This window comes from Branchiostoma floridae, chromosome 9, assembly GCF_000003815.2.
Source record: "Branchiostoma floridae strain S238N-H82 chromosome 9, Bfl_VNyyK, whole genome shotgun sequence".
Classification (NCBI taxonomy): Eukaryota; Metazoa; Chordata; class Leptocardii; order Amphioxiformes; family Branchiostomatidae; genus Branchiostoma; species Branchiostoma floridae.
Window position 1 is genome coordinate 15606835 of NC_049987.1, and position 23559 is coordinate 15630393.

At 40.9% G+C, this 23559-nt stretch overlaps 1 protein-coding gene across 1 annotated transcript in view; it reads right to left on the bottom strand.

Annotated features, from left to right (window-relative positions):
* Positions 1-81: 81 nt before the first annotated feature.
* Positions 82-23559, bottom strand: part of LOC118422203 — a 29792-nt gene continuing 6314 nt past the window's right edge. Inside the window, exons 5-30 of the mRNA XM_035829718.1 lie at positions 23422-23546; positions 22953-23050; positions 22311-22461; positions 21877-21989; positions 21305-21452; positions 20909-20991; positions 20161-20267; positions 19790-19985; positions 19079-19327; positions 18694-18789; positions 18321-18414; positions 17151-17288; positions 16832-16911; positions 16141-16225; positions 15685-15771; positions 14944-15035; positions 14365-14572; positions 13768-13914; positions 13438-13642; positions 12267-12515; positions 11550-11726; positions 7715-7889; positions 6406-6641; positions 4001-4181; positions 2355-2575; positions 82-945 (exon numbers count right to left, since the gene is read on the bottom strand). Coding sequence (XP_035685611.1) covers positions 941-945; positions 2355-2575; positions 4001-4181; positions 6406-6641; positions 7715-7889; positions 11550-11726; positions 12267-12515; positions 13438-13642; positions 13768-13914; positions 14365-14572; positions 14944-15035; positions 15685-15771; positions 16141-16225; positions 16832-16911; positions 17151-17288; positions 18321-18414; positions 18694-18789; positions 19079-19327; positions 19790-19985; positions 20161-20267; positions 20909-20991; positions 21305-21452; positions 21877-21989; positions 22311-22461; positions 22953-23050; positions 23422-23546 — 3746 coding nt within the window. The 3' untranslated portion in view covers positions 82-940. The remainder of the gene's footprint in view (positions 946-2354; positions 2576-4000; positions 4182-6405; positions 6642-7714; positions 7890-11549; positions 11727-12266; positions 12516-13437; positions 13643-13767; positions 13915-14364; positions 14573-14943; positions 15036-15684; positions 15772-16140; positions 16226-16831; positions 16912-17150; positions 17289-18320; positions 18415-18693; positions 18790-19078; positions 19328-19789; positions 19986-20160; positions 20268-20908; positions 20992-21304; positions 21453-21876; positions 21990-22310; positions 22462-22952; positions 23051-23421; positions 23547-23559) is intronic.

The following is a 23559-nucleotide window of genomic DNA, read 5'->3' on the forward strand; positions in this document are numbered from 1 at the left end:
ACAAACATGTAAGGCGACAGAAGTAGTTGTTATAACATGACAGGGTGAATATATTTATATATTTTTACCACGGAGCCTGATAGAGGCTATACAAACCTTACAATCTATAAACTTTTCATTGATGTAGACCGGATCTTGCAATCATTAACATCATATTATTATCAAATGACACGAAGTAAGTCAGCAAGTAAGGGCGTCTACATGCATTTTGAAATCAGCCCATTCGCTCATAAAAATCCGGACAACAAATTGATAAATTTAACAGTCTCAATAAACAAGGAGGTATGTTCTTTTACATGTGTGCCAAATTTCAACACATTTTATTAAAAATGCACCTAATATGGCATTACTTTCTGACTGACCCTTGAATATCAAACAAAATTATAACTAAACAAATAAGAACAAACCTACGAACATAAGTCTATCAAATCACCATAAATGTAGACAAACTCTAATTCATAATCAAACCCGTGTATGTAAAGCCGTGATAATCATCGAACGACACCAGCATTAACATAAAAGATAAAAAGTTGTAAACAAACGAAACATTAATGACTTTCAAATCCTCTTATGCTAGGCCACTCATTTCTATATATCAAGCTATAACCCTAGCCTTGCATGCGACCAGTCATATACTTTTCCTTCTGTTGGTTACAAAAATAGCCAATCACGACACTTCTTTACTGTAAGCGGCGACGTGATTGGTTGGTAACTGATTGGCTTATGGCTGACAAATACAGTGCAAGGACAGACTGCAGGCCGGTACACAGGGGTTATTGCTTGATATACATAAATGATGACAATTCCATGAGAGAAATTCGATGATTTATGACTTTCTGTAATTCTTTCAGCAGATGAAGTGACCCGCCGTATTGTTCACCAACCGCCGCCGGTACAACAGGGTGTAGGTCCGTGACTGGGCTTGCCTCCGCAGTGGCCTCTAGCCTAGTATGACATACAAAAAAAAGAACTTCACTCGAATTGATGTGAGGCAATAAATGTTATGGATGACATCATCACGTGCACATTGATGAAGATCTATAAAAAAAATACCTTCCGAAGAGGGCCAACATGACAAAAAAATCCGAAATTTGGAAAACATGTCATGTTCTATCCTTGATTGTACTGGTAACTTACAGGTCACACTTATAAAGTAGCAAAGAGCGTTTTTGTAGAAGTAAAACTAAACTTGGCACAAAAAGTTTGGAATATTAGCTTCGGTTGATCATATTTCTGTTGTTTCTGCATCAATTTCAATATATTATATATCTATTGAAAGCTTGAATGATTTTCTTTCCAATGGTATCAAACTTATACTACCCTGCACTAGGCCTGCTTACGTGAGAGGGTCGCGAAAAAGTGCCCAAATTCCCCCGTTTCTGTTAAACACTGAATCATCCGGTTGTTATGGCCGCAGTTGACAATGATTCAATCAATCCTTTTTTCGCCCAACGTTTGGTAAATAGAACATCCATGTTTGTTTTCAGAATATCTGAGTAGAGTATTTTATGATTGTAAATTCATGGAACGAGTACCAGGCCTGCTTACGAGTCACAAAAATAAAGTGCCAAAATTACTCTACTAAAGTCAAACACTCCATTCAGATCATTCTCTTCGCCAAGAAGAGTATGGTTTGGAATGGGGGAGGGAAGGGTCTCGATTTCAAGTGACACGTACGCAGTACCTAATGGTCCGCTAGGCGTCGCTTATGGTAACGTTGATTTGATCAAGTGGGACATAACCATGTTTGGAATGGGGGGTGGAAGGGTGACGATGCTTTGATTTCAAGTGACACGTACCCAGTACCTGATGGTAACGTTGGCTTGATCAAGTGGGGCATAACCATGTTGGAGTGAGAAGGGGGTGTACGTACCGTGTGACTTGTAAAGTTACAGCATACATATTTTGTTCAATGTTGCTATGGTATGCGATATTGCAGGAAATCGTAGCACGCTATCGTTACGATATCGTAACGTCCCTCTTGAAACATCGTACACGTATTTTTGCTTGTTTAAGGTACCCTTTTCCAGACCGTTATTTTGACACGGAAATTGTAAATCTGTGCAAGGGGGACCTATGGGCATCGTTCAAAAGGCCCCTTCAGGCCTACCAAAACGACGTTTTGTTCAAAGCAGCGTAGACGTATTTATGTCTATTTTCGCTTCTTTAAGGTACCTTTTTCAGTACGAAATTTTGACACGGAAATGATGCCATATACTATGTACTTGCAATTAGCCTCAGGGCATGAACTTGCAAATAAACTTTCTATTATAAAGATTCTATCATACCATATATCTTTTGTTTAGAGTGATTCTGCCAAAGGTGATCGAAAAGAGAAGTTGAATATGTCTTACCATCCTGTATCTCGCAGACGTAGCGGAATCGTAGGAGGCAGGTTGCGCCTGCCCACTTGTCTCGTCGTTCCCCCTCTTTATCCCCGAAGACGATGTGCGCACAGTTGTATCTGTTGTTCGGCTCCCCGGACGCCCAGCTCGTAAAACTGCCCAGTGCGGTGCCCCTGCCGTCTCTCCAGACACCCGCTGTCTTCTTCATACCAAGCCAAAACTGATCGTCCCTATATTGTTAAATGTAGAAGTGCATGACATCAGTTTGTTATTGCCTCTCTTCTTGCTAGTTCTGCAGACAACAATATTCATTCAACGTCTATCGGACGCAGCAGCATCTTGTGCTGCAGTGCTATGTGAACCAGTCAGAATTGCCATGAGGAAAGTGACAGACGGTCACCGAAAAGTCGTTATGAATAAAGCAATATTTGTGTAAACGACTTTCTTTATTAAGTGACGTACCAAACTGATGAAACTGTTCACGAATTTCCATTCAACTAACAGTGAGGCCCAAGCTCATACAGTTGTCACCTTCAGCCCCGGTCAAAAAGCACGTACGATTCCTTGCGATTCCTTGCGATGCGCGGTATAAGCGCAGTGCGTCGTAAGTCGGGGGAGAATCGGAAGCAATGGTTTAAATATATAAATATATAAAGCCGCGGTCACAAAGCGCGTAGTGCAGTCAGAAGAGCGTACCTGCGTCAACCGCAGTAAATCATAGTAAATCGGGGAGCGTCCTATGACGAAAAATGGAGCTGAAATGGATTTTAAACATGTTCAAAGTTTCTCCATCGTCGTACGATTTTTATTGCCCCCATAGCAGACTTCATTACGGTCATTTTTTTCTACTGATGACGTTAAAGTTTCATAAACTTATAGCATGTTGTGATAGTTTTAGTTTTCCCTGATATTGTCGATGTTGACGAAAAGGTCAATTATATCAGTCGCAACTGTTCACTGAAGCAACCAGAGAACATCGCGCCCGTAGAGGAGCCTGCTTTCAAGGCAAGATTTTTCACGTGGCAGAGTCGGTATCACGTACAGGTGATGAAGACAATTGTTTGATCACTACATGCATTTGGGTTCATAATCAGATTAGATCTCAGCTCTCGCCAGTCTTGGGTCAGATTACCATAACCGTAACCATGGGGACAACTCGAACAGAAAGGCAGGCTCTATGAATCGGAAATATATATGATATAATGCTTATGATACCATTTTTGAATGATGACATTTTTTTGTTGAGAGCATGTCATAATACATGTACGATATTCGAAAAAGACTGACTCGTAGAGTCGTCAAGCAGGCCAAGATAATCATACCAGTACTTGTGCTTGACTTGAACCTTTGCTTGTAATACTCGTATTGTCATGGTCTCTTTTAATTAATTTTTACAGTGAAAGACATTATAGGAAGGTATTCAACAGCTAGGGCCACGTTTGGTTGGTTAAAGAAGCACGAACGCGTTCAGGTGGCTTTTCAGAAGAAACACAAGTGAAAAATCGTACGACGCTGGAAAAAAGTTTGAACATCATCCGATGCTCTGCAATGGCTGATTTTGCTTACGATTTTGCTGCGATTCACTGCGCTCATCGTACGATATGCGGAAAACTCCATCGCAAGAAATCGTACGCGCTTTGTGACCGGGGCTTTACCTGCTGACGCAGTTCTTTAGGAACACCAGGTTCCGTTGTTCCTCTTCGTCCCTTGGAATCGCAACGATGCCGCCTTGTCGTCTGCATTCTTCCTGTGCGCCCTCATACGCTGAGCTACTTTCAGGGACGGTGTACGTCTTACCACTGGGCAGTACGATTCGGTTGTCTTCCGGACAGATTCCTTCAAAGACAATAGAGACCTCATACCGTTTGTAATTTTGCTTTTGTTCTCAATTTAGTTAATTCTTTGTTCATCGTTCTACACAGCAACTGATTTATTTATACCCTGACATATGTCAAGGGGTTTTGAAATTTGAAAACTTAGTCAAGAAACTAATATTTTAGGCAGTTTGTCTGTGTATCCCTATCGCAACATCGCGCACGTTACTTTAACGAACATATTGTGATACGATGTTTAGATATAGAATGTACATGCCAGAACGATACCGTATGAAAAAAAAAATCCGTCTGGATTGCGATATCGTATACCCGATGACGGTCATTTGAGATTCTTCTTATAACGTTATCTTAGCAAAGTGAAGTTTGCTGGGTCTAATGGGCCGGCCCATGATGGAGTTTTCCGATATTTTTGTTCCGAGACAATAACGTATACGTAAACGATATAGTTTTAACCGGAAAATACGTATATCGTCGACGTATTTACGCTATTTTAAGGTACGTTTTTAGATACGATATTTTGACACAGAAATGATGCCATATCGATACGATATGGTGTACGTCCCTGTCGCAACGTCGTACGCGTATTTTCGCTTGTTTAAGGTACCCTTTTCCAAAACGTTATTTTGACACGGAAATTGTAAAGCTGTGGAGAGGGGACGTATGGACATCGTTAAAAAGGCCCCTTAAGGCCTACCGAAACGACGTTTTGTTCAAAGCATCGTAGACGTAGTTACGTCTATTTTCACTTCTTTAAGGTACCTTTTTCGATACGAAATTTTGACACGGAAATGATACCATACATTTTCTTCCGTCGGTATTGACTTAAGAATGAAGACAAGTTGAATAATCAGGACATGTCCATCAAAGCCACTAATGCTCTCACTAAGTACTCCAGCATCCGTGAGATGGTCTGCAAAGGTCCTTGCTGTTTGTGGACGGGTGTTGTAATCTTGCAGAATGGCACTTGGTCCAATATTGAAGAGGTAGGATATTGCGAATGGATGGAGGAGGATGTCCCTATGTCACCACATTGAAGTTGCCTTGAATGATGACGAGTCTTCTTTTTCCTATGGCGGCTACACCGCCCAACACCATGACGCTGCCTCCACCACCAAACACTGAAAGTTACTCTCGCCATGTCAGCGTGCGGTTCTCCTTGTCGCCTCCACGCTTAAAATTTGACTCAGCCATCCAACTGCCAAAGGGCAGATGCAGATATAATCTACTCAAATGTGCTAAAACAAACTTGCATGTTCTGTATAAAAACGTGACGCGAAAAGAGGATTGATTGAATCTCTGACGCGCGCCAATGCCAACAGGGTCATACAGTGTTGAACTGAAGCAAGGAAATTTGGGCACTTTTTTTGGTGACCCACTCACATAAACAGGCCTGTTGCTCGTAAGTTTGATACCATAGGAAAGGGAATCACACAAGCTTTCTATTGATAAGTAACACATTGACGTTTATGAAGAAATAACGGAAATATGATATTCCAAACGTTTTGTGCTGAGTTTAGTTCGGCAGCTGAAGAAACGACACCAATGTGGTAGCCATAAATGTAGATTCCAACTTGGTAAAAGTGATAAAAGGTTGCCATAGGTTGCTGCAGTTACAATAAAGGAATCAGGATAAATGAATTTGATGTGATAAAAATCTGGCTGTGATACCATCTTTTTTTGCTTCAACACATGGCTCCTTGTTACAACGTTTATTGATATATCCTTTTCTTACCCATCTTGTTTTTGCGCACTCGCACTAGAAATGTAGCCCTGCAAAGGATGTCACCCCTTAAGTGGCATAACATGCATTATGCCACGTCACACATGGTGTCATATCCACGGCTAGTGAATAAGTCGATGAAGGCTCGACACTCATCAGGTACCAGACAAGCCAAATAGCACTGTTACTGTATTCTCTAAGCGAAAGTTCCTCTCCGGCGCCAGCTGTTTTAGACTTTTTTTGGTCGTTTTTCTCATGCTTTCTATTTTGTAATTGTTTTTTTTTTCTTTTTGTCTCACGGTCAATGGTACGAAATAGAAAGCCCGATGAAAACGCCTAAATGAACATTAAAAAAAACCCAGCCGGGACCGAACCTCTGCATGGAGAGTATGTTACTCAAGCAACTGCGTTTGGAAACGGTCAGACGGATCAGGTAACATCCACTACTTTTCGTCAGTGACTCAGAAAAATTCTTATCAAGTGAATATAGTGAATGCCTACGTACGTGCAAATACTTGGACTTCACACAGGGCCAGTATACGGTTGGCTCCGGGAAGACGGATGCCCACATAGCGCCCCCGCATTCCCGGACATGAGACGGAAATGGACGGCTTGCTCAGGTCGATTCGCTGATCCCCACCACACTTGGGGTTGTCGGTGACCGTGCGGAAGTCCCCGATGTGGATGTTGAAGGGGTTGAGTCGATCTCCACAGCAGTCATCGCGGTTGTAGATGACAACACTGTAGATATTGAAGACGAAAAACAACTTAATGCATGTTTTGATGAAGATTCAACTTATCAAGTTAAACTCCATAATATTTTACAAATGTAAATTGATAAGCTTGTAATCATTGATAGATCAATAGTCACATAATTGGGTCATACAGATTGAGCCTTTTAATTTTTATTTTCTATATATTAATTGGCATAACCACAAAAAGTATAGTTTGTCAAGGACTAATGTAGACAATAACTTACTTATATTATATAAGAATCATATTCCTTTTACGTGTACTTGAATAATCCAATGCAGGTTATCAAAAATTGTTTACGAAGAGTTTGTAACAGTTCAAGTCTTTAATCAAAGCATCTAGGGTATATTTAACCTAGCATTATTTTGATCTTGTCCGTGGCAATTTTGCTAATGTTACATGTTCAGTCATAAAAGAAGATGCCAGGAACGACCATGTACAAACCCATTGTTTTTCATGATATACATATCTGGGTAGAGATTTTGATCTACCACAGATAGTGACCGCAGCCTCTACCACCAGTGGAGAATCCCATGACGATATCTACCAGGGGTGGGCACCGGTACAAATTCAGGTTTTCTTGTTAAACCGGTCCGAAAAAAACGGACCTGATAAAAATCAGTGGACTGGATTTTTGACAGATTGGAAAATTAACAGATAATATCGACCGCCTTTCACGCTTTGGGGGGGGGGGGGGGGGGCTGGTACAATATGATAACGAGATCGAAATGGACTTTATAGTTAATTTGTACCAAATTTTCACAGACAACCTTGCTTTCAATACGACCAATTTTAGTCCGCCCCGAAATTGTCAGTCCCCATAGACACATGGCAAAGCAACAGGACGTCTACATCGCGGCCACAACCACCCGGAGTTAAAGACGCAACTTTACATAATCAGGTCCTGGTTCCGGCCTGAACCTGGACCTGGACCAAGACCTGAACCTCCGGACCGGACCTGAATTTTCTGTACCGGTACCTACGCCTAATCTCTACCCAAAATCGAAGTTCCGTCAGATTTGAATATCTCTAACCTACTGCTGTATGTACCGTGCACGTACCTTGTAACCTTGGACGTTTCACCAAGGTCCACATACCAGGTGGGGCTGTTTTCTGCTCTAGAGTGGGTGCAGGAGTTACCGCCAAAGTCGCTGTTGGTGTCGCCATCTACGGCACGGCTGGCAGGAGCTTCCCCGCTGCTTTGGTGAGCTGGCTTCAGCAACGCGACATTGACCCCTGTCAAAGGAGTGATGACCATCATTAGCGTAATATGTACAAAAATTGAACAACATGTCTTATTTCTAATGGCTACTTTTTATCTCATTTTCTTTAGTGGCCTAAATTATGTCAATTTCTAATATCTTATTGTCCATCAATATTCAGTTGATTCAGGACCAGTAACGTGACAAGCAACGGGAAAGAATTCCCGGGTAAGTAACCGCCGTGTTTAATTTTAATGCCATACAAAGAGAGTGGTTTAGTAAAAGGGCATGATACGATTGACGGTCATCGAATACACAATATGCCATCGTTTGTATACTTTTATTACGATGCTGTAGACGCATTTACGCTGCTTAAAGCCCCGGTCACAAAGCGCGTACGATTCCTTGCGATGGACTATTCGGCATATCGTACGATGAGCGCAGTACATCGCAAGAAAATCGTAAGCATCGCAAGCCATCGCAACGCATCGGATGGTGTTCAAAATTTTTCCAGCGTCGCACGATTTTTCACTTGTGTCTCTTCTGTATAGCCGTCTGACCGCTTTTGTGCTTCTTTAACCAACAAAATGTGGACATAGCTGTTAAATACCTTCCTATAATATCTTTAACTGTAAAAATAAATTTAAAAAGACCATGACAACAAGAGTATTAGAAGCAAAAGTTCAAATCAAGCGTGAGTACTGGTATGGTTATCTCGGCCTGCTTGCCGGCTCTACGTGTCAGGCTCTTTCGAAGATCGTATCATGATATGCTATCAACAAAAAGATGCCATCATATGATAAGCATTATATCATATATATTTCCGACTCATAGAGCCTGCCTTTATGTTCGAGTTGTCCCCATGGTTATTACGATTATGGTAAACTGACCCAAGACCGACGAGAGCTGAGATTTGATCTAATTATAAACTCACGTGCATGAAGCGATCAAACAATTGTCTGCATCACCTGTGCGGGGCGCGCTGTTCTCTTGTTGCGACTGTGGCAGTTGCGACTGATATATTTCCCCTTTTCGTCAATATCGACAATATCAGGGAAAACTGAAACCATCACAACATGCTAAAAAATCATAAATCTATAACCTCATCACTAGACAAAAATTGCCGTAATGAACTCTGCTATGGGGGCAAATAAAATCTTACGACGATAGCGAAATTTTGAACATGTTCAAAATCCATTTCAGCTCTATTTTTCGCCATACGACGCTCCCCGATTTACTATGATTCACTGCGATTGACACAGGCACGCTCTTATGACCTCATCGTACGATGCACTACGCGCTTTGTGACCACGGCTTGAAGGTGGGTTTACACCTGCGTATATTTTCATGCCGCATGAGTTCCGTTTTGACATTTTTCGACATTTTGACTAATTTCTTCAATACACGGCCGCACGCACAAGTCGCACCTATATCGCATCTGAATCGTCTTTAGAAAGTTTCACGTACGCAGGCAAACGAAAATATACGCCCAGTTCGTCTGATAGTTTTGGACATGCACAAAACTATCATTCGTACGCAGTTTGGTGCCCAAAACGTTATGGATGCGCAATACAGTTGTCCCACGTCGGTCGATTGCGCTATGAAGACGCTACATGTTTGCGCTTTACACGCAGTAATACGCGGAAATCGCGGTAATGCGAGTACATAGCGTTCTTACAGCGCAGACACAACGCACCATGAGCAACCGTATAACGAATGCACACATAGATCACGATTTAGTACCGAGCGTTCTGCGATCGCTTTGCGCATACTACGCGTACTAATAGCGTGATCGACGCACACTCCAGATTTGGAATAAATACGAAGGTGCATCTGACTGCAGACAAAAAAAATCATCTCAAGATGTATATAACTTTATTGCACAACAATTGTACGAGGTACAAAGTATGGCATCTACATAACTACAGTGCTTATAGCATCTACATAACTACAGTGCTTATAGCATCTACATAACTACAGTGCTTATACTGTAGTTATGTAGATGCCATACTTTGTACCTCTTAACTTTAGTTAAGGCTTATCTAACTAATACAGGAGTTGTAATATGGGATAAGTTTCTTACAATCATTGGAGGCTTTTACAATCATTTGGGGAATTTCTAATGTCTAAACCTTCTTTTATATATTTTCCTATATCTGCCATGCAGGGATTGTCACATGTCTTTATGTATTTGAATTTGCACTTCAGGTCCATTTGGATAAATCCTTGTGTACAAAACGACAGCCTTCTGTATAGAGAATTGCGTATATCGGAATATTTGGGACATACAACCATAAAGTGATATTCGTCTTCTATTAGCTCTGGACAGAATGGACAAACCCTCTGGTCGATAGGGAATCTTCCGGTTTATGATGTCAGATCCAGGCCAGGACCGACGAATTTGTACCGGGGCGCATGGAGAGATGGTCACAACTTGCAGGACACCATGAATGCAGGACACTGGTCCCAACAGAGCCTCCAGAGACGGGAATGTGTAGAGGAACCTGCTCAAGCACTGGGTCAATTTGTGTGACACACGTGCCATTTTGTGTAACAGATATTTGACTTAATTTGCTGATAATGGCACTTTATTGTGTGTGTAGAACCACATGATATAAAGGTGCAATATAGAGCCATATTACAACTTTGAAAGAGGGCGTAAGGTTTGATAATTGTTTAATTTACGTGTTTGATAAAGATCTTGAATACGTTTTGTGGTGTGTATGAGTGTGATTTTTATAGTAGTTGAAATACTAAGATGATAGGGGAAATCATTAAGGACAAAGTGAAAACAAACACAATCTTAACAGTGCACATAATTTCTTAAGGTAAATGATGGCCCACATTTCTGTAAAAGCACAGTGTCACTGCTTTACTGCTTCGCAAATGAATAAAAAAAACCTCTTCACTGTTTACTTGTCAATGTTCTACTTGCACTGCCTGTAAACAAAGGCATACGTAGGGTTCCTCCAACAAAAATACTCTATTGGCAATGCTCGCAAACAAAAGTATATGTAACACAAACTGTTCCTCTGACACACCTGAAATGCGTTTGGAATGCAGTTAGCACCAGGTGCGTCAGGCATGCGGTCGGTAGACGTTGTGTGCGTCCGGAAAACGTCCAACATACGTACCCCATACGAATCTATTCGCAGTACGGAAAATTTTGTTGCGCATTTCAGTTGCAATCATACGCATCTCATGCGAAATGAAAACGCTGAAGTCGTAATTCAAACGCCAGATGGGCTCGACGTACAATTTAATTTATTCCACAAAAATTCCAAATGTTGGGCGTTCGGCCGCGTATTGACAAAATTTCATGCGGAACTCACGCGCACTTGAAAATATACGCAGGTGTAAACCCACCTTTATATACTTAAACCATTGCTTCCGATTTTCTTCCGACTTACGTCGCACTGCGCTTATCCTGCGCATCGGAAGGAATCGCAAGGAATCGTACGCGCTTTGTGACCGGGGCTTAAATGTACAAAATCATGTTTTGGTATCCGTAAACATCGTCTAAACATTGAATAATACTAACTAATATGATAAACGATGCACGGTAAAACAAGCATCTTGCTGGTTCAGTTTCACATTTCTTTGCTATAAATGACATTAAACACTAACATGGCGATAAAGTGTACAGAATGGTGTGTTTATAAGACAAACTTTTGACGCGAAAATTATGTTATACCTTTGCGAAAGTCAAAACATTTACTGCATCCACAGTGACCTGGCAAGGCCCCGCACCGTCCGCCCTCTTGATTCGAACAACAGGGCGCATTTGACTTAGGGTTACACCGCCCAGGGCTCGCTCCTGGGGCTGGAAACTGCCTTCCACACCGAAAGTCATTTCTCCACTTAATTGCCGCTGTTAAAGAAAAATACAAATATTTAGTAAATATCCGCGAACAGTTTTATCAGGTTGGTACATCACTGAATAAAGATACAAATGCAGAACCACTTCTCTATTTCCACCGACGTTTCGATGACTGTCTGTCACCTTCCTCGGAACAATTCTGATTGGTTCACATTTTACCACTGCTTACAGATGCGGTCCCAACGCAAAGTATTTGCATATATGCAGTGATTCTTTGCGATGTTTAAACGGTCCCCAATGTAAAGAAGTGTAACATATACATATATATCAGTTAAATAAATAAACAAAGAAACGTTAACAACTAGAAAGAATCAGCCACAATTGCCCTGCCTAAGGAAGGTAACAAACTCCGGTGAAAAAAAAAATTGTTGCGTAAAAATAGCGTCTTTCAAGTATTTATAGTATATATACTTGAAATAAATATGGGGTAAATATGTATGCAACCGGGTATTGTCAACTAATGGACGAATACATTGACCATTCATCTTTGGAAGAGGACTTGACCTGCACAAGGGCAGATGGTGAACTTACCAACGCAAGTCTTGCCATCGGAGCCCGGTACGAAACCGGTTCCACAAGCCGAGACGCATCGGGAACTTCCGTCATCGTTGTTGAAGACAAAGTCCTTACATGCGCACGTCTTGCCATCGGAGGCTGGTTCGGTACCGGCTGGGCATTCTGCGACGCACTGGATAACTCCACCGCCCTTGTCCAAAGAAAAGTGCTTACAGCTGCGGCATTCCGTGTCGAGCTTCGATCCAGGGGACATGGGGATACATCCTGTATTGGTAAAAAATATATTTTTGAAAAATGAAAATGCCCATCAAAGCTCATTTTTACCCAAGGTCGGCCGATAGCTTGCATGTATCATCAAGCAAATAAAGGCCCTGGCGTATCTACGCACAATTCAATACACCTGTTGCGAAATGCTACAAAAACACTGGTAAAGTACCAGTTTTAGAAACACGGGTAAAACACCAGAGTTTCTAAATACTAGAAAAACAGTCATATTGGATATCCATAGGTTAGGTGCATCAACAAAATGTGCGATATTCTAATGAATACCTTATCTACATAACTAATAAAGACATTTCATACTTCTTTTGTGGCCAATTCATGGTAGAGACTTCATATTGGAGATATGTAGGTTGCTTGAGAACAGGTGAATACAATTAAAAGCATCTTATGTCGAGACTCAAGAATATGCAATAATGGGAATGCAGGGGATCCAACCGTCCTTGTCCGAAACAACTTCAACTGTCTTATCAACATGTAAAAAGTTAATATTAATACTATGGATGGAGTTATGTATCAGATTCGTGTTCTTATATCATTCTGAAACTGCACTGTGTGATTTATACCAATAAACTTCTAAAATGTTATGTAAACCCGTTTTTTTTGGGGGGGGGGGCGAAATCGCTAAAGGGGGCGAGATAGGGGGCGAGATCACTAGCCGGGGAGGGCGAGATCGCTAGTGATTTCGCCCCCGGGGGGCGAGATTACGGGGGGGGGGGGGCGAGATCGCTGTGACACCGGCCTGAATCACCCTTCTGATTGGTTGACGTTAGGGCTAGTCAGTCAATCAAATACCCTGCCAATAAGATACTCCCTCCTGTTGTTCGAGGGAAAGCGAGGAGTCAATCACGTTGCCTCTTGAGTGTTTGCGGCGACTTGATTGGCTTGTGATGGCTGACAAGCTCACCGTTACACTCGGGGTGACAGTTTTCCACACACTTCCCATCCTTCATGACTGTTCCTCCCGTACATTCCATCTCTCCCTGTGCCCCTCCCTCGATGATTCGGGCGTCCATGATCTCTACGTCCTTTTCCCCGCTTCCAAAGGAGTAGAAACGGATACCCAATGGTGGACCCACATCATTGTAGACCATGTAGACTAGTCCTTTCTCCTGTTGGCAGAAAATGTTAAAAGAATCGTTTAATGTACTCATAAGCAGTAGCTCAGTATACCAGTGCTACACCAGAATCGACATAGAGAACCATGTAGATAGATAAGTGTAAACATATCACTTACGGAAGTGTCAGAGCCGATGCCATACTTGATGTAGGTTCGCTGGTTTGCACTGTCTTCCTCCAGGCAAATGAAGTACGGCTGGAACAGTTTGGAGTCACCGAGACTTCGGGCATTCTTCGCTCCCTCGTATTTCACCAGCTTCATTCCCTAAGAATGGCACAATAAACACGATGTGGATGTTCGAACTGTTACACAAAGGTTGGTGAAATATAATTGATGAGTACTTCAAGACATCAAGACCATTAAGAAAACAAAATCTGACTCATGTAACAAGAAGGCCATAGCATGTTCAGGCCAAAAGATACAAAAAATAGAAGCTCTGCTACAGTACCAAGGTCACAAACAAGGGGGCCTGTGTCTGTCCAACACCTATATCAAAATGTCATCGTAATCCACCAAGAGTTTCTTGAGTTATGCTGAGTACACAAATCCGGATCCGGAAATGCAAACACACACATGTACTAAGCCCGTAACTATATCTACATTTTTCATGGAGATAATAGTATTATAATTATTACAAATACGATTAGAACTGCTTGACCTGACTGTATTGTAACAGTTGGTGCTTGAAACCCTTTTAGAAAATAATGGCGTTACCTTGTAGAGCGCAACACCCTGGTAACTGATCTGGAGATGGTACCAGGTGGTCTTATCCCTCGGAATGGCGGAGAACACCACAAAAATGTCGCCTGAAGACGCCGCAACGAAGTACAGACACTTTCCTCCCTCCTCCGCGGGCTTGATTTGGTAAGAATTGGACCACTTCACCGTGCAGGGCGCCTCGAGTATAGCGGCTAAAGAACGGCTGGTAGAAACAACAGAACAGCAGTGCTTATCAGGAAAACACATTCATCAACAATGACTTCATTATTTCAGTGTTCCGAAAAGGGGAAGAAAGGCAGAGAATCACACCAGAACTGAGACGCATAAAGCGTAAAAACAAACAATAAGTAAATTGTGCAGAATTTGCACTATCATAGTTTTGCAAGACTGACAAATGCCTAATACATGTACATCTGTATCTTTCTTTCTTTGCCATTGGCAAAAGGAAAGGAATTGCCTGAACAATAACAACATTTAACGCCTACCAACATTTGGTATTGCCACGCTTGCTGTTTACGCAGTGTGAGAAGTGATCATTGGAGCGAACCTGGGTTTCAAGGCTATCAAACTTACCCCCCCTTTGCCTGGGAGTGCTCTAACGGGCTGACATACTCAGCTCTGGCAACATCCAAGTTTGCGTAGTTGCGTGGCAAGTTTCCCAAAACCTGTGAAGACAAGGGCAGGATAATCAAATTTTAGCAAATCAGTAGATTTCATCCAACCAGAACTTTGTGTAGTATACAGAAAAAACAATAAGAATGGTGCGGTACAGTTAATATTGCTGGCTTGAATGTTCATCAGTCTCTAGTAGAAGTAGTTATGAAGAAAAGTTAAACATCTACATGTAAGTTTTCAGCACAAAACTGGCCTCAACTTGCAAGTTTTAATGTCCAGCTCCAGTCGTTGTCAAGAAAAGAACAAAAGAAACTTTGTGAAAGAAAGTTTACGAAAACATGTATCTAACATTTTGGCAAAAGAAAAAGAAGCCATATTTTTTTTTACATATGGGTCATTTTGTATCAGAGACGGGGGGCAAGCCATAAACTTTCTGCAACTTATGATCCACTGCTCATCGAATCACGTGTTATCTTTACATGGCGTCGCAGAAGCATTGCTGCATTGCTCATTTCTTGACAAAGACTTTTGCTGGACAGTTGGGTATTTGATTAAGTACATTTTTCTTTCGGAAATTACAGTTCATCTGACACTGTGCTTCCAGTAAACATTATCACAAGATACACGAGTAAACGAGTAAAAAAGTACACGAATGACTAAACAAATGAATACCTATAAACAGTGAAATTGGCGAAGTACCTGTTTGGATGCATCTTGGTCTTGAGGTGTGACATCAAACGTTCCGGATGCTTCATCGTATGTCATCACAAAACCAAAACAGGAGACCTGTGTTTGTAAATAGAAGTTAAACAGTTGTTCTAGCAAATGTACATGTAACGTTATATCCGCCATCATTGTAAATAACTCTAAATAGAGCATTACGCAGCTCAGAGTCAAAATTATACAACGCATCGTCGCATTTCATGTGTGGGTTTGATAGTCACAAACATCCAGTATTATTATATACTATAGCTTTAACATTCACACTCATGGTCCATGAAATAGGTCATGGCTTGTTCTATTGGGGTCACATAGTGGAAAACAAAGATGTCACTGGTCACGCAATTTATAGTGCACGTTACCGTGGCCAGCAACCTTTAAATTTCTAAACGTGTTGTCAGTTAGATAATGAACACGTTGTCTGGCTGGACTTACCTTCTTGTTGTTGGTATCGCCACTCCCGCCATTGTTACGGCTGTTGTACATGTGCATTGGTGATCCGGCAGTGTGACAATTCCATCTGTTGATAAAAAATCAGTTTTGTGGGTTGTTGCACCAATAACTATTTGAAAATCAAATAGTTTAGCAATTCACCACAAAGGTATCAGAAAATTTAGGGTAAAACTGGATACCGGTACACGGGTACAGAAACTTCAGGTATAGGGACAGTTCAGGTCCAGAGGACCAGGTCCAGGTCCGGACCTAAACCTGCACCGACCTAATCATGAAAACTTGTGAATGGTCGATAATCAAAACAATAGTCCAAGTTTCTACAAAAGAAATTGATATATATTTGGTGGAGTATTCGACTGCTGTTGGCGTTTTAAAATCCACACTCTATAAGTTTGACTGTAGAAACTTGGTCAAATTGGCTTTAAACTCTACTCTACTTGCCTCTCGTTACTTTCCTGAATCTGTAATAAGCGCCAAAACTTGTAAACCCCTGCCAATATAATCTATTCATTTCCTACTTGGTCCAAAACCGGTCTAGTTTTTTTCAGGGCTGTTTTATTTTTCGGACCGGTCCAACAAGAAAAATGATGTACTGGTACATCGTACCGGTACCCACTCATAGATTGGTATGTACATTGCTGATGAGCTCTGTTAGGAATGTTTAGGTTCTTACTTTCCCCTGGCATAAACTAGGAAGGCCTCTGTGTTCTTCGTAATTTCGTAGTTGATGTTTTCAGGAATATCAAATATGATCTGCAATTAAAACAGCAAAGTTATGATAGTGATATGAAATCCTTCAAGTTATTCTGGTTACTACAGATGTATCCGTTAAGAAACAAACACTCCAGGCTATGCGGACTGTTCATGAACCTCCAGTTCTAAATCAAAAAGAAGTGAGACGTGCGTTGATAGCTGACAAATAATTCACACTTGTAGGAATAATAAACCACTACGCTTCTCTCATTCGGTGATTTATCCCTTGTACCTCCTACCTTATAAGTGTCACCATTGATGAGTTCGATCCATTTTGGGTAGGTAGTTCCGGAACTTCCCCCCTTCACGCCCAAGTCTTCAGTCGTACATCCAGGTTTGCCCCCCGTTAGGCGGAAATCCGTGGTGGGCACTGGTCCCTGTGGAGAAAAAACCGGATCGTTCATCAGAGTTCTGAATATGCAGTGAGTTCATGAAAAGGTTTCATACACTAATTTTTTCCCATCTGTTTATAAGGAATGCAACATGGTAGGTGAGTAAAGACCAAGAAGTGTGTCAATTTTCGTTCCTCTGAGCTGCGTCAATGGGAAATTCCTGTCAACAAAATCCTTCCGCCAACATTGATGAGGAAAGTGCTGATGAGAGACTCAGAGGCACGATGCAATTCGATTCAAAGGGATCTTTATTCACACACTGTGCTTATACAATCACGCCATGATGGAAGAGAGTGACCACGTGACCCTTAACACTGACGTCACACGACAGTGACGTCACCACATAGTGGCGTTCAATCATCATCAGTCGGCTGCTGTGCAGTCGGTCACGATTCTATTCCACCTCAGTCTGGAGAAGTGGGGTTCATTTCAAGAAGGCGTTCAATGCCTATTATAAATCAGGGCTTGATGACTGTTCTAATTTAGACTACATCCAATGTTACATTTTGCTTGATCCTAGCCGCTTTTAGAAATATTTCTAGAATATAGAAACCAAATTATTCATATTCATGTATGGAAGCATGCATGCCCTATATAAGTGCGTATGCCATTTTGACTGTAAGTGGGTTAGACAATTTATTTTTTTAACCGGATAGTGAGTGAGTGTGTAGCAGCCCTCGGAATTATAATGGATACTATTGTATCATTATTTTGGGTCAGCTTTGTGCCAATATGGTAAACTACATTTTCTTAAAAGACAGGCACGGATAACATGATTGGTTCCAGTGGAACGGGACTGAACAGAAAATAAAGTATCACATTTACCTACGGATAACAGTAAAAACTAATTTCATCGTCTACAAATTAGATGCCAACTCTTTTGTTTCTGCCTGTAGTTCTCGACAGCATTAACCATAGTAGTACTATAGTTATTGTCCAGACATTGGTGATGGGTATCTCATAATAAATACATTCTAAACAGAGATGGAACATTGAACAAAATGGTATGCACCATACCTCTTCCATGTACATAACTATTGCCCTTTCCAATGCGAGCCGTTTCTTGTCCAGTCCTTCTTGAAACTTGTCCACTGACGTGAAGTCACAATATCTGTGCAGATTCAGATGTAGGATCAATACTTGGCTTGAGCCTTGGATATCTTGTAAGGGTAAGAAATCACTAAGATATTTGCTGACTTGGTGATATATTCATGACAATCCAAATCAATTAGACGTAAACATCAGCTATGCCACATACCAAAATCAGACCTATTTCTACAAAATCTATTATCATTATCATTTTGTTGCCAATTCAAGATCATAAATATTAGATTGGTGTGCATCCCAACTAGCTTCATGATTAATCATCTTCTACGAATGTCAGAATTACCGTTTCTCAGTGGCAGATTCCATCACTCCGTTGCTGTTGTTTACCAGCTTCTGCACCTCATAGTACTTTCTTCCTGTGATGCCTTCGGTCTTCAGGCTATGGATTTGTTTTTAAAGAATATGGAAGTTAATACCAGAACACTTGAATCTTGTAAGAACCTTCCATAATAACTTAGAAGATTCTATTGCCAAATTCTTATTTCTAATTCCCTGCAATTCACTGTCCCACATTCTGTGCCATTAGGCCAAAGTAACATAAAAGATGTTAGGATTTTCAGTACAAAGATAATATTACTTTTATCTTTGTTTATGGAGTTAATGCCGCAGCACATATTTTAAGTTGTCCATTTACTGGTCAAATCAGAATGATGTGTGACAAAGCTCACTTTTCACTGAAGCAGCCGTCTGCAGCATCACTGATGTCAAAGGGAAAGAGAAGTTTGTAGTTCATGTCCAACAGCTCCGACATGGTGCCCATGAACATCTCGATGGGTTTGGGGTATGTAGGGATGGACTTCAGCCACTCCACGAAGGTGTCTTTGAAGCCGGTGGAGTAGAAGTCAGCTACGATGGAGGCAACTTCCTGGTCGCCTCCTTCTACTGTCACGTGGGTGTTGGAAGTCTTGGAAGACTGCCTGTAAGATTACAGATGTTTGATTGTTTAATATTCACAAGATATGTATTTTTTTCACGAGGCTGATAAGCTTATGTGATTTACAGCGATTTTGCTTCACGGAACGTTTGTTTCTCTGGTCAAGAATTATAAGGGACATCGGTTAGTTTTTCGAACAACAGGTAATTGAAAAATAAGCGAAAAGTTACTGTTCACTGCAACTTAGAGGTAGAGCTCGTGTCCAGTATAAGTATTTTTCATTAGGTCATCAAATGTTATCAAATTATAGAAAGAAAAAAATGACCCTAATTGTGCATAACATTTAAAGTGAAAAATGAAACCAATTAAGCTCACCGAAGGGATCTTTCACTGGTTGTGACAGAAAAGCCCGACAATATGAACAGATATTCCATTGTGTTATATTATATTATATTATGGTACCTTATTCCCACCATCACAAGAGTAAAAGAAATGTTTGTCATACGAGGATCCACTAGACATTCCCATTCCAAAGTGACCACCGGCGTTGAAGAAAAGAGAATTGTAAGAAGCCTGGGCCTGGATGGAGAAATCCTCCATGCTTTCACTCTTGGAGGCTTCTTGTGTCTTAAACAGCCTGAAGGAACCGCCAAACTTTGCTGACTTGATGAAATGGGTTCCATAGCGGATGATGAACCGTTCTGTATATAACAAATGATTGTCTAAGAGCAAAGTCTTTGCTTATGTTTGTGGCTTATTCTGCATTAAAGAAAAATATGTTGATTTCTTAAATATTTTATTTTCAAATATCATATCAAGAATATCTTTATTCTTGATATGATATTTGAAAATAAAATAAAAATGATTAAAACTTACGAAGCTTTGCCTTCCCCTCGATGAAATTTTTCGGAAGAGCCAAGAAGTCCCGCAGGAAGGGCAGACTCAGGGTGTCCGGCGTGATCTCATCCAGGAAGATTTCATACCTACAGGTGAAATGAGTCAAATTTTCTCATCAACAAACCTTATAATCCGTTTATGAAAGTTGGTCATCCAGGTAAAAAATACGTCAAATAGGAAGTAGTGGATACAAAAAACTGAATATTTTGGAGACGTTTTCCTTTCAGACAGCATTCATTATGTTTTGTCAGTGTTATTGACAAAAGGTAAAGAATGTTGAATAAAGATACTCGTTTTGCCATTGCTTTATAAACACTAATATCTCAACCTGATTTTCAATGACGAAAGATAAGGGATGTTATCTGAAACGTCTGACAGTGTCCAAAATCATATCCAGCTGCTTGAGCATCTGCTTATTTGCGTTACTTATAATATTATCTTATAGCCATAAAGGAAATACATATATGATCGAGCAGAATTGCAGGAACAAAATGTAGGCTTTTAATGGGCTCTAGGGTGATAACGTTTTTAAGACTTGCCATTCCCTCGCTTATAGTGGGGAAAAGCAAGATGGAAAACGACTGACCAACGGATTGTATGATCAATTCATTTGAAACAACAAGTTTGCTCCGCTCACTTTGCTCTTCATTTGGTGATTTTAAGTCCCTGGTCATCCGTCATTGCAATAAGTGCAGGAGTACATAATGCCATATAAAAGCAAACTCACCTGATCACGTCACACTGAATAAGAGACATGAAGGACTGCTTCTGTGATGATGACTCCTTCCCATATGCTGACTCAACGGCAGCCTGCGTGGAAATAAGATCCATTAACGGTCAAGAAAAACAGTTACAGATAACAGCCTTTTTATAACAAATCAATGAAATGAAGTATGATATATTAGGCTTTGAATATAATTGTTGCAATTAGATGTTCTTCAGTAAAAAAATGTTACCAAACGTGAAACCCATCATCATTTATCATACCACAAATAGAAATATTTTAATCGTTTAACAATGATAAAGGTTTTCGGAAGTAATCTGTAGGTCCGGAATGAAACTGGAGCCTGGTAGAAAAAACTAAAATTCTTCGGTGAAAAACAACAAAAACATGGAAACAAACCTGGAAGCCAAATCCGGAAAATGACACTCCGGCTTTCATCTGAAGGGAGTGACGATACGCCTGTCTGGACTCAAAGACGTAGGACCCCACGTCCGTGTCAAAGATGCCATGAACGTTCATGGTGTCAGGAACGTCCTCATTGCGGTACCTGTGGTACACAGTGAACAATATTTCATTGCATTGTCATAGCATAATACAGTCTACCTGTGGTGCATAGTGAACAATATCTAATTACATTGTCATGGCATAATGTTGTCTTGTAATGAAAATTATATAAAATGCAGCAGCATGGTAATCTCCAGGCAGATTTACCAGTGACATAAGATAGTATCAAAACTGGCTAAGGAGTACAACTTGCCAGGCAGCATTTGATGCAGCATTTGACAGCTGACATTTTATGCTATCGTAGGATTTGCTTGTAGGATCAAACATTACCGAAAAGCACGTGGTATATGTTTGCTGTATCTGTCCGTGTGTCTGTGTGTGTGTGTTTACTTATGATTAATTTTAGATTAGACATATTAGAATCTTGCTAAGTGTGACATACAATAGAGCATTTCCTTGATACTCACGAGCCCTTGTTTTTACAGTTCCGCTGCACGACTGTTTTCCTTCTGGACGTGCTGCTGTAGTCTCCGCGACCATCAAAGCCGACCCCGATGTAGGCACACCCCTCCATCATGTTCTGTGTGACAAGAGCACGTTAATGTTACGGTATTGAATGAATGAATGATCATTACTAACTAGGTATTTTTTTCCCTCCAGTGCTCATAGATATAAAGGCAAATCTCAAGGAAGGCCATGAGACAGCACAGGGAATTTTAACGTGATGATGAAAGGTATGTGCACGATACATGTCATTGTCATGTTTCTCTGTATGTCTAAATAGCAGCACGTTACCAGAACAATGGCATGATGCCTTGATCATGGAAAGTAATACTATTTGCTTCTTGATAGCTTCAGGGACGTGAATTAAGCCAGGTTATATCCGGGATTCAAAACTCACCTCGCAGACTGGGCTGAAAGCCTTCTTATTCCAGCAGGGATCGCCCTTTTTGTATCCTGTTCCGAAACATCCGTTCATCAGAGCAGGACCCATTCCCATGGGGTAAGAGAACGCCTTTGGTTGGGAGCTTTCATCGGGTTCGCTGTCCGTCCTGCCATTGGAGAAATAAAGCTTACTCACAATAGTTATTGGATAGAAATATTCAATATAATGAAAATGCGGAATCTGACTAAATTATATCTGCTGCTGATCTACGTGTGCATATGCCCCAGAAACGTAAATGGTCAGATTGATTTTTAATCATTATTATAAGCTCCTTTACTATTTAGAGTAGGCATGCGCGACGAAAGATGAGTACGAGTAACAGGAATTGTGGGTAACAGGTCAAAGGTTAAGGTTCCTGAGACAGAAACAAAACATACTCTGAACATTGTAATGCAAATCGAGACAATGGCCGAGACGAGAAATGTTGACAAGCTATCAAGGACTTTTTTACCTTTGACATATCCCACAATTCCTGTCGCTGCGGATGTGTAATCAGATGAGTAAATGTGGCTTGTTGTACGGGGGCGGGGTATCGTGTACCATATTGACAGGTAGTTTTATGTGTATATAGACAAAGATAATTGACCAAATACATACCTCGGGTCTTCCTCCACGTCTATTTTCATCTGCATCCCTGGTGGAGCGAACATGTCATCCTCCACCATGCCTTTCTGTGCAACGAAGTCCACTTCAGCCTGCAAAACAGATTACATTATATCAACGGTGGTTTCAATAGAGTCGGTTGTTACAGTTGCATTTGGAAGTAAAGTGACTTAAAAAACATAATATATATAAAAGAAACCAAATAACGAATTCACGAAAGAAAAAGGTCCCAAATAAAGTTACTGACACATTTCACTCAGCGTCAAAAGCTTTGATGACTTCCCCCAATCAATTCTACCGTTTTCCTGCATACCAAGGCTTCACGTTGGAATTACTGCAATCAAACTCTCGAAACTCTAGAACTCTCAGTACAGTGCTTCCATGTTCTCTGAGTAGAGAAGTACCACACAAGTCTATTTCATATAACAAACAAAAAAGGAGAACTGTTACAGTTCTGGTGCACCTTTATCTCATGTTCCTGGCCGCCACCACCGTCGTCATCATCACCGTCTCCGTCATCTTCTTTCTTTTCAAGTTCAGCTGTGACACAATGTAAAACGAAATACAATCCGAATAATTGGTAATAAGCTATATGCACTCA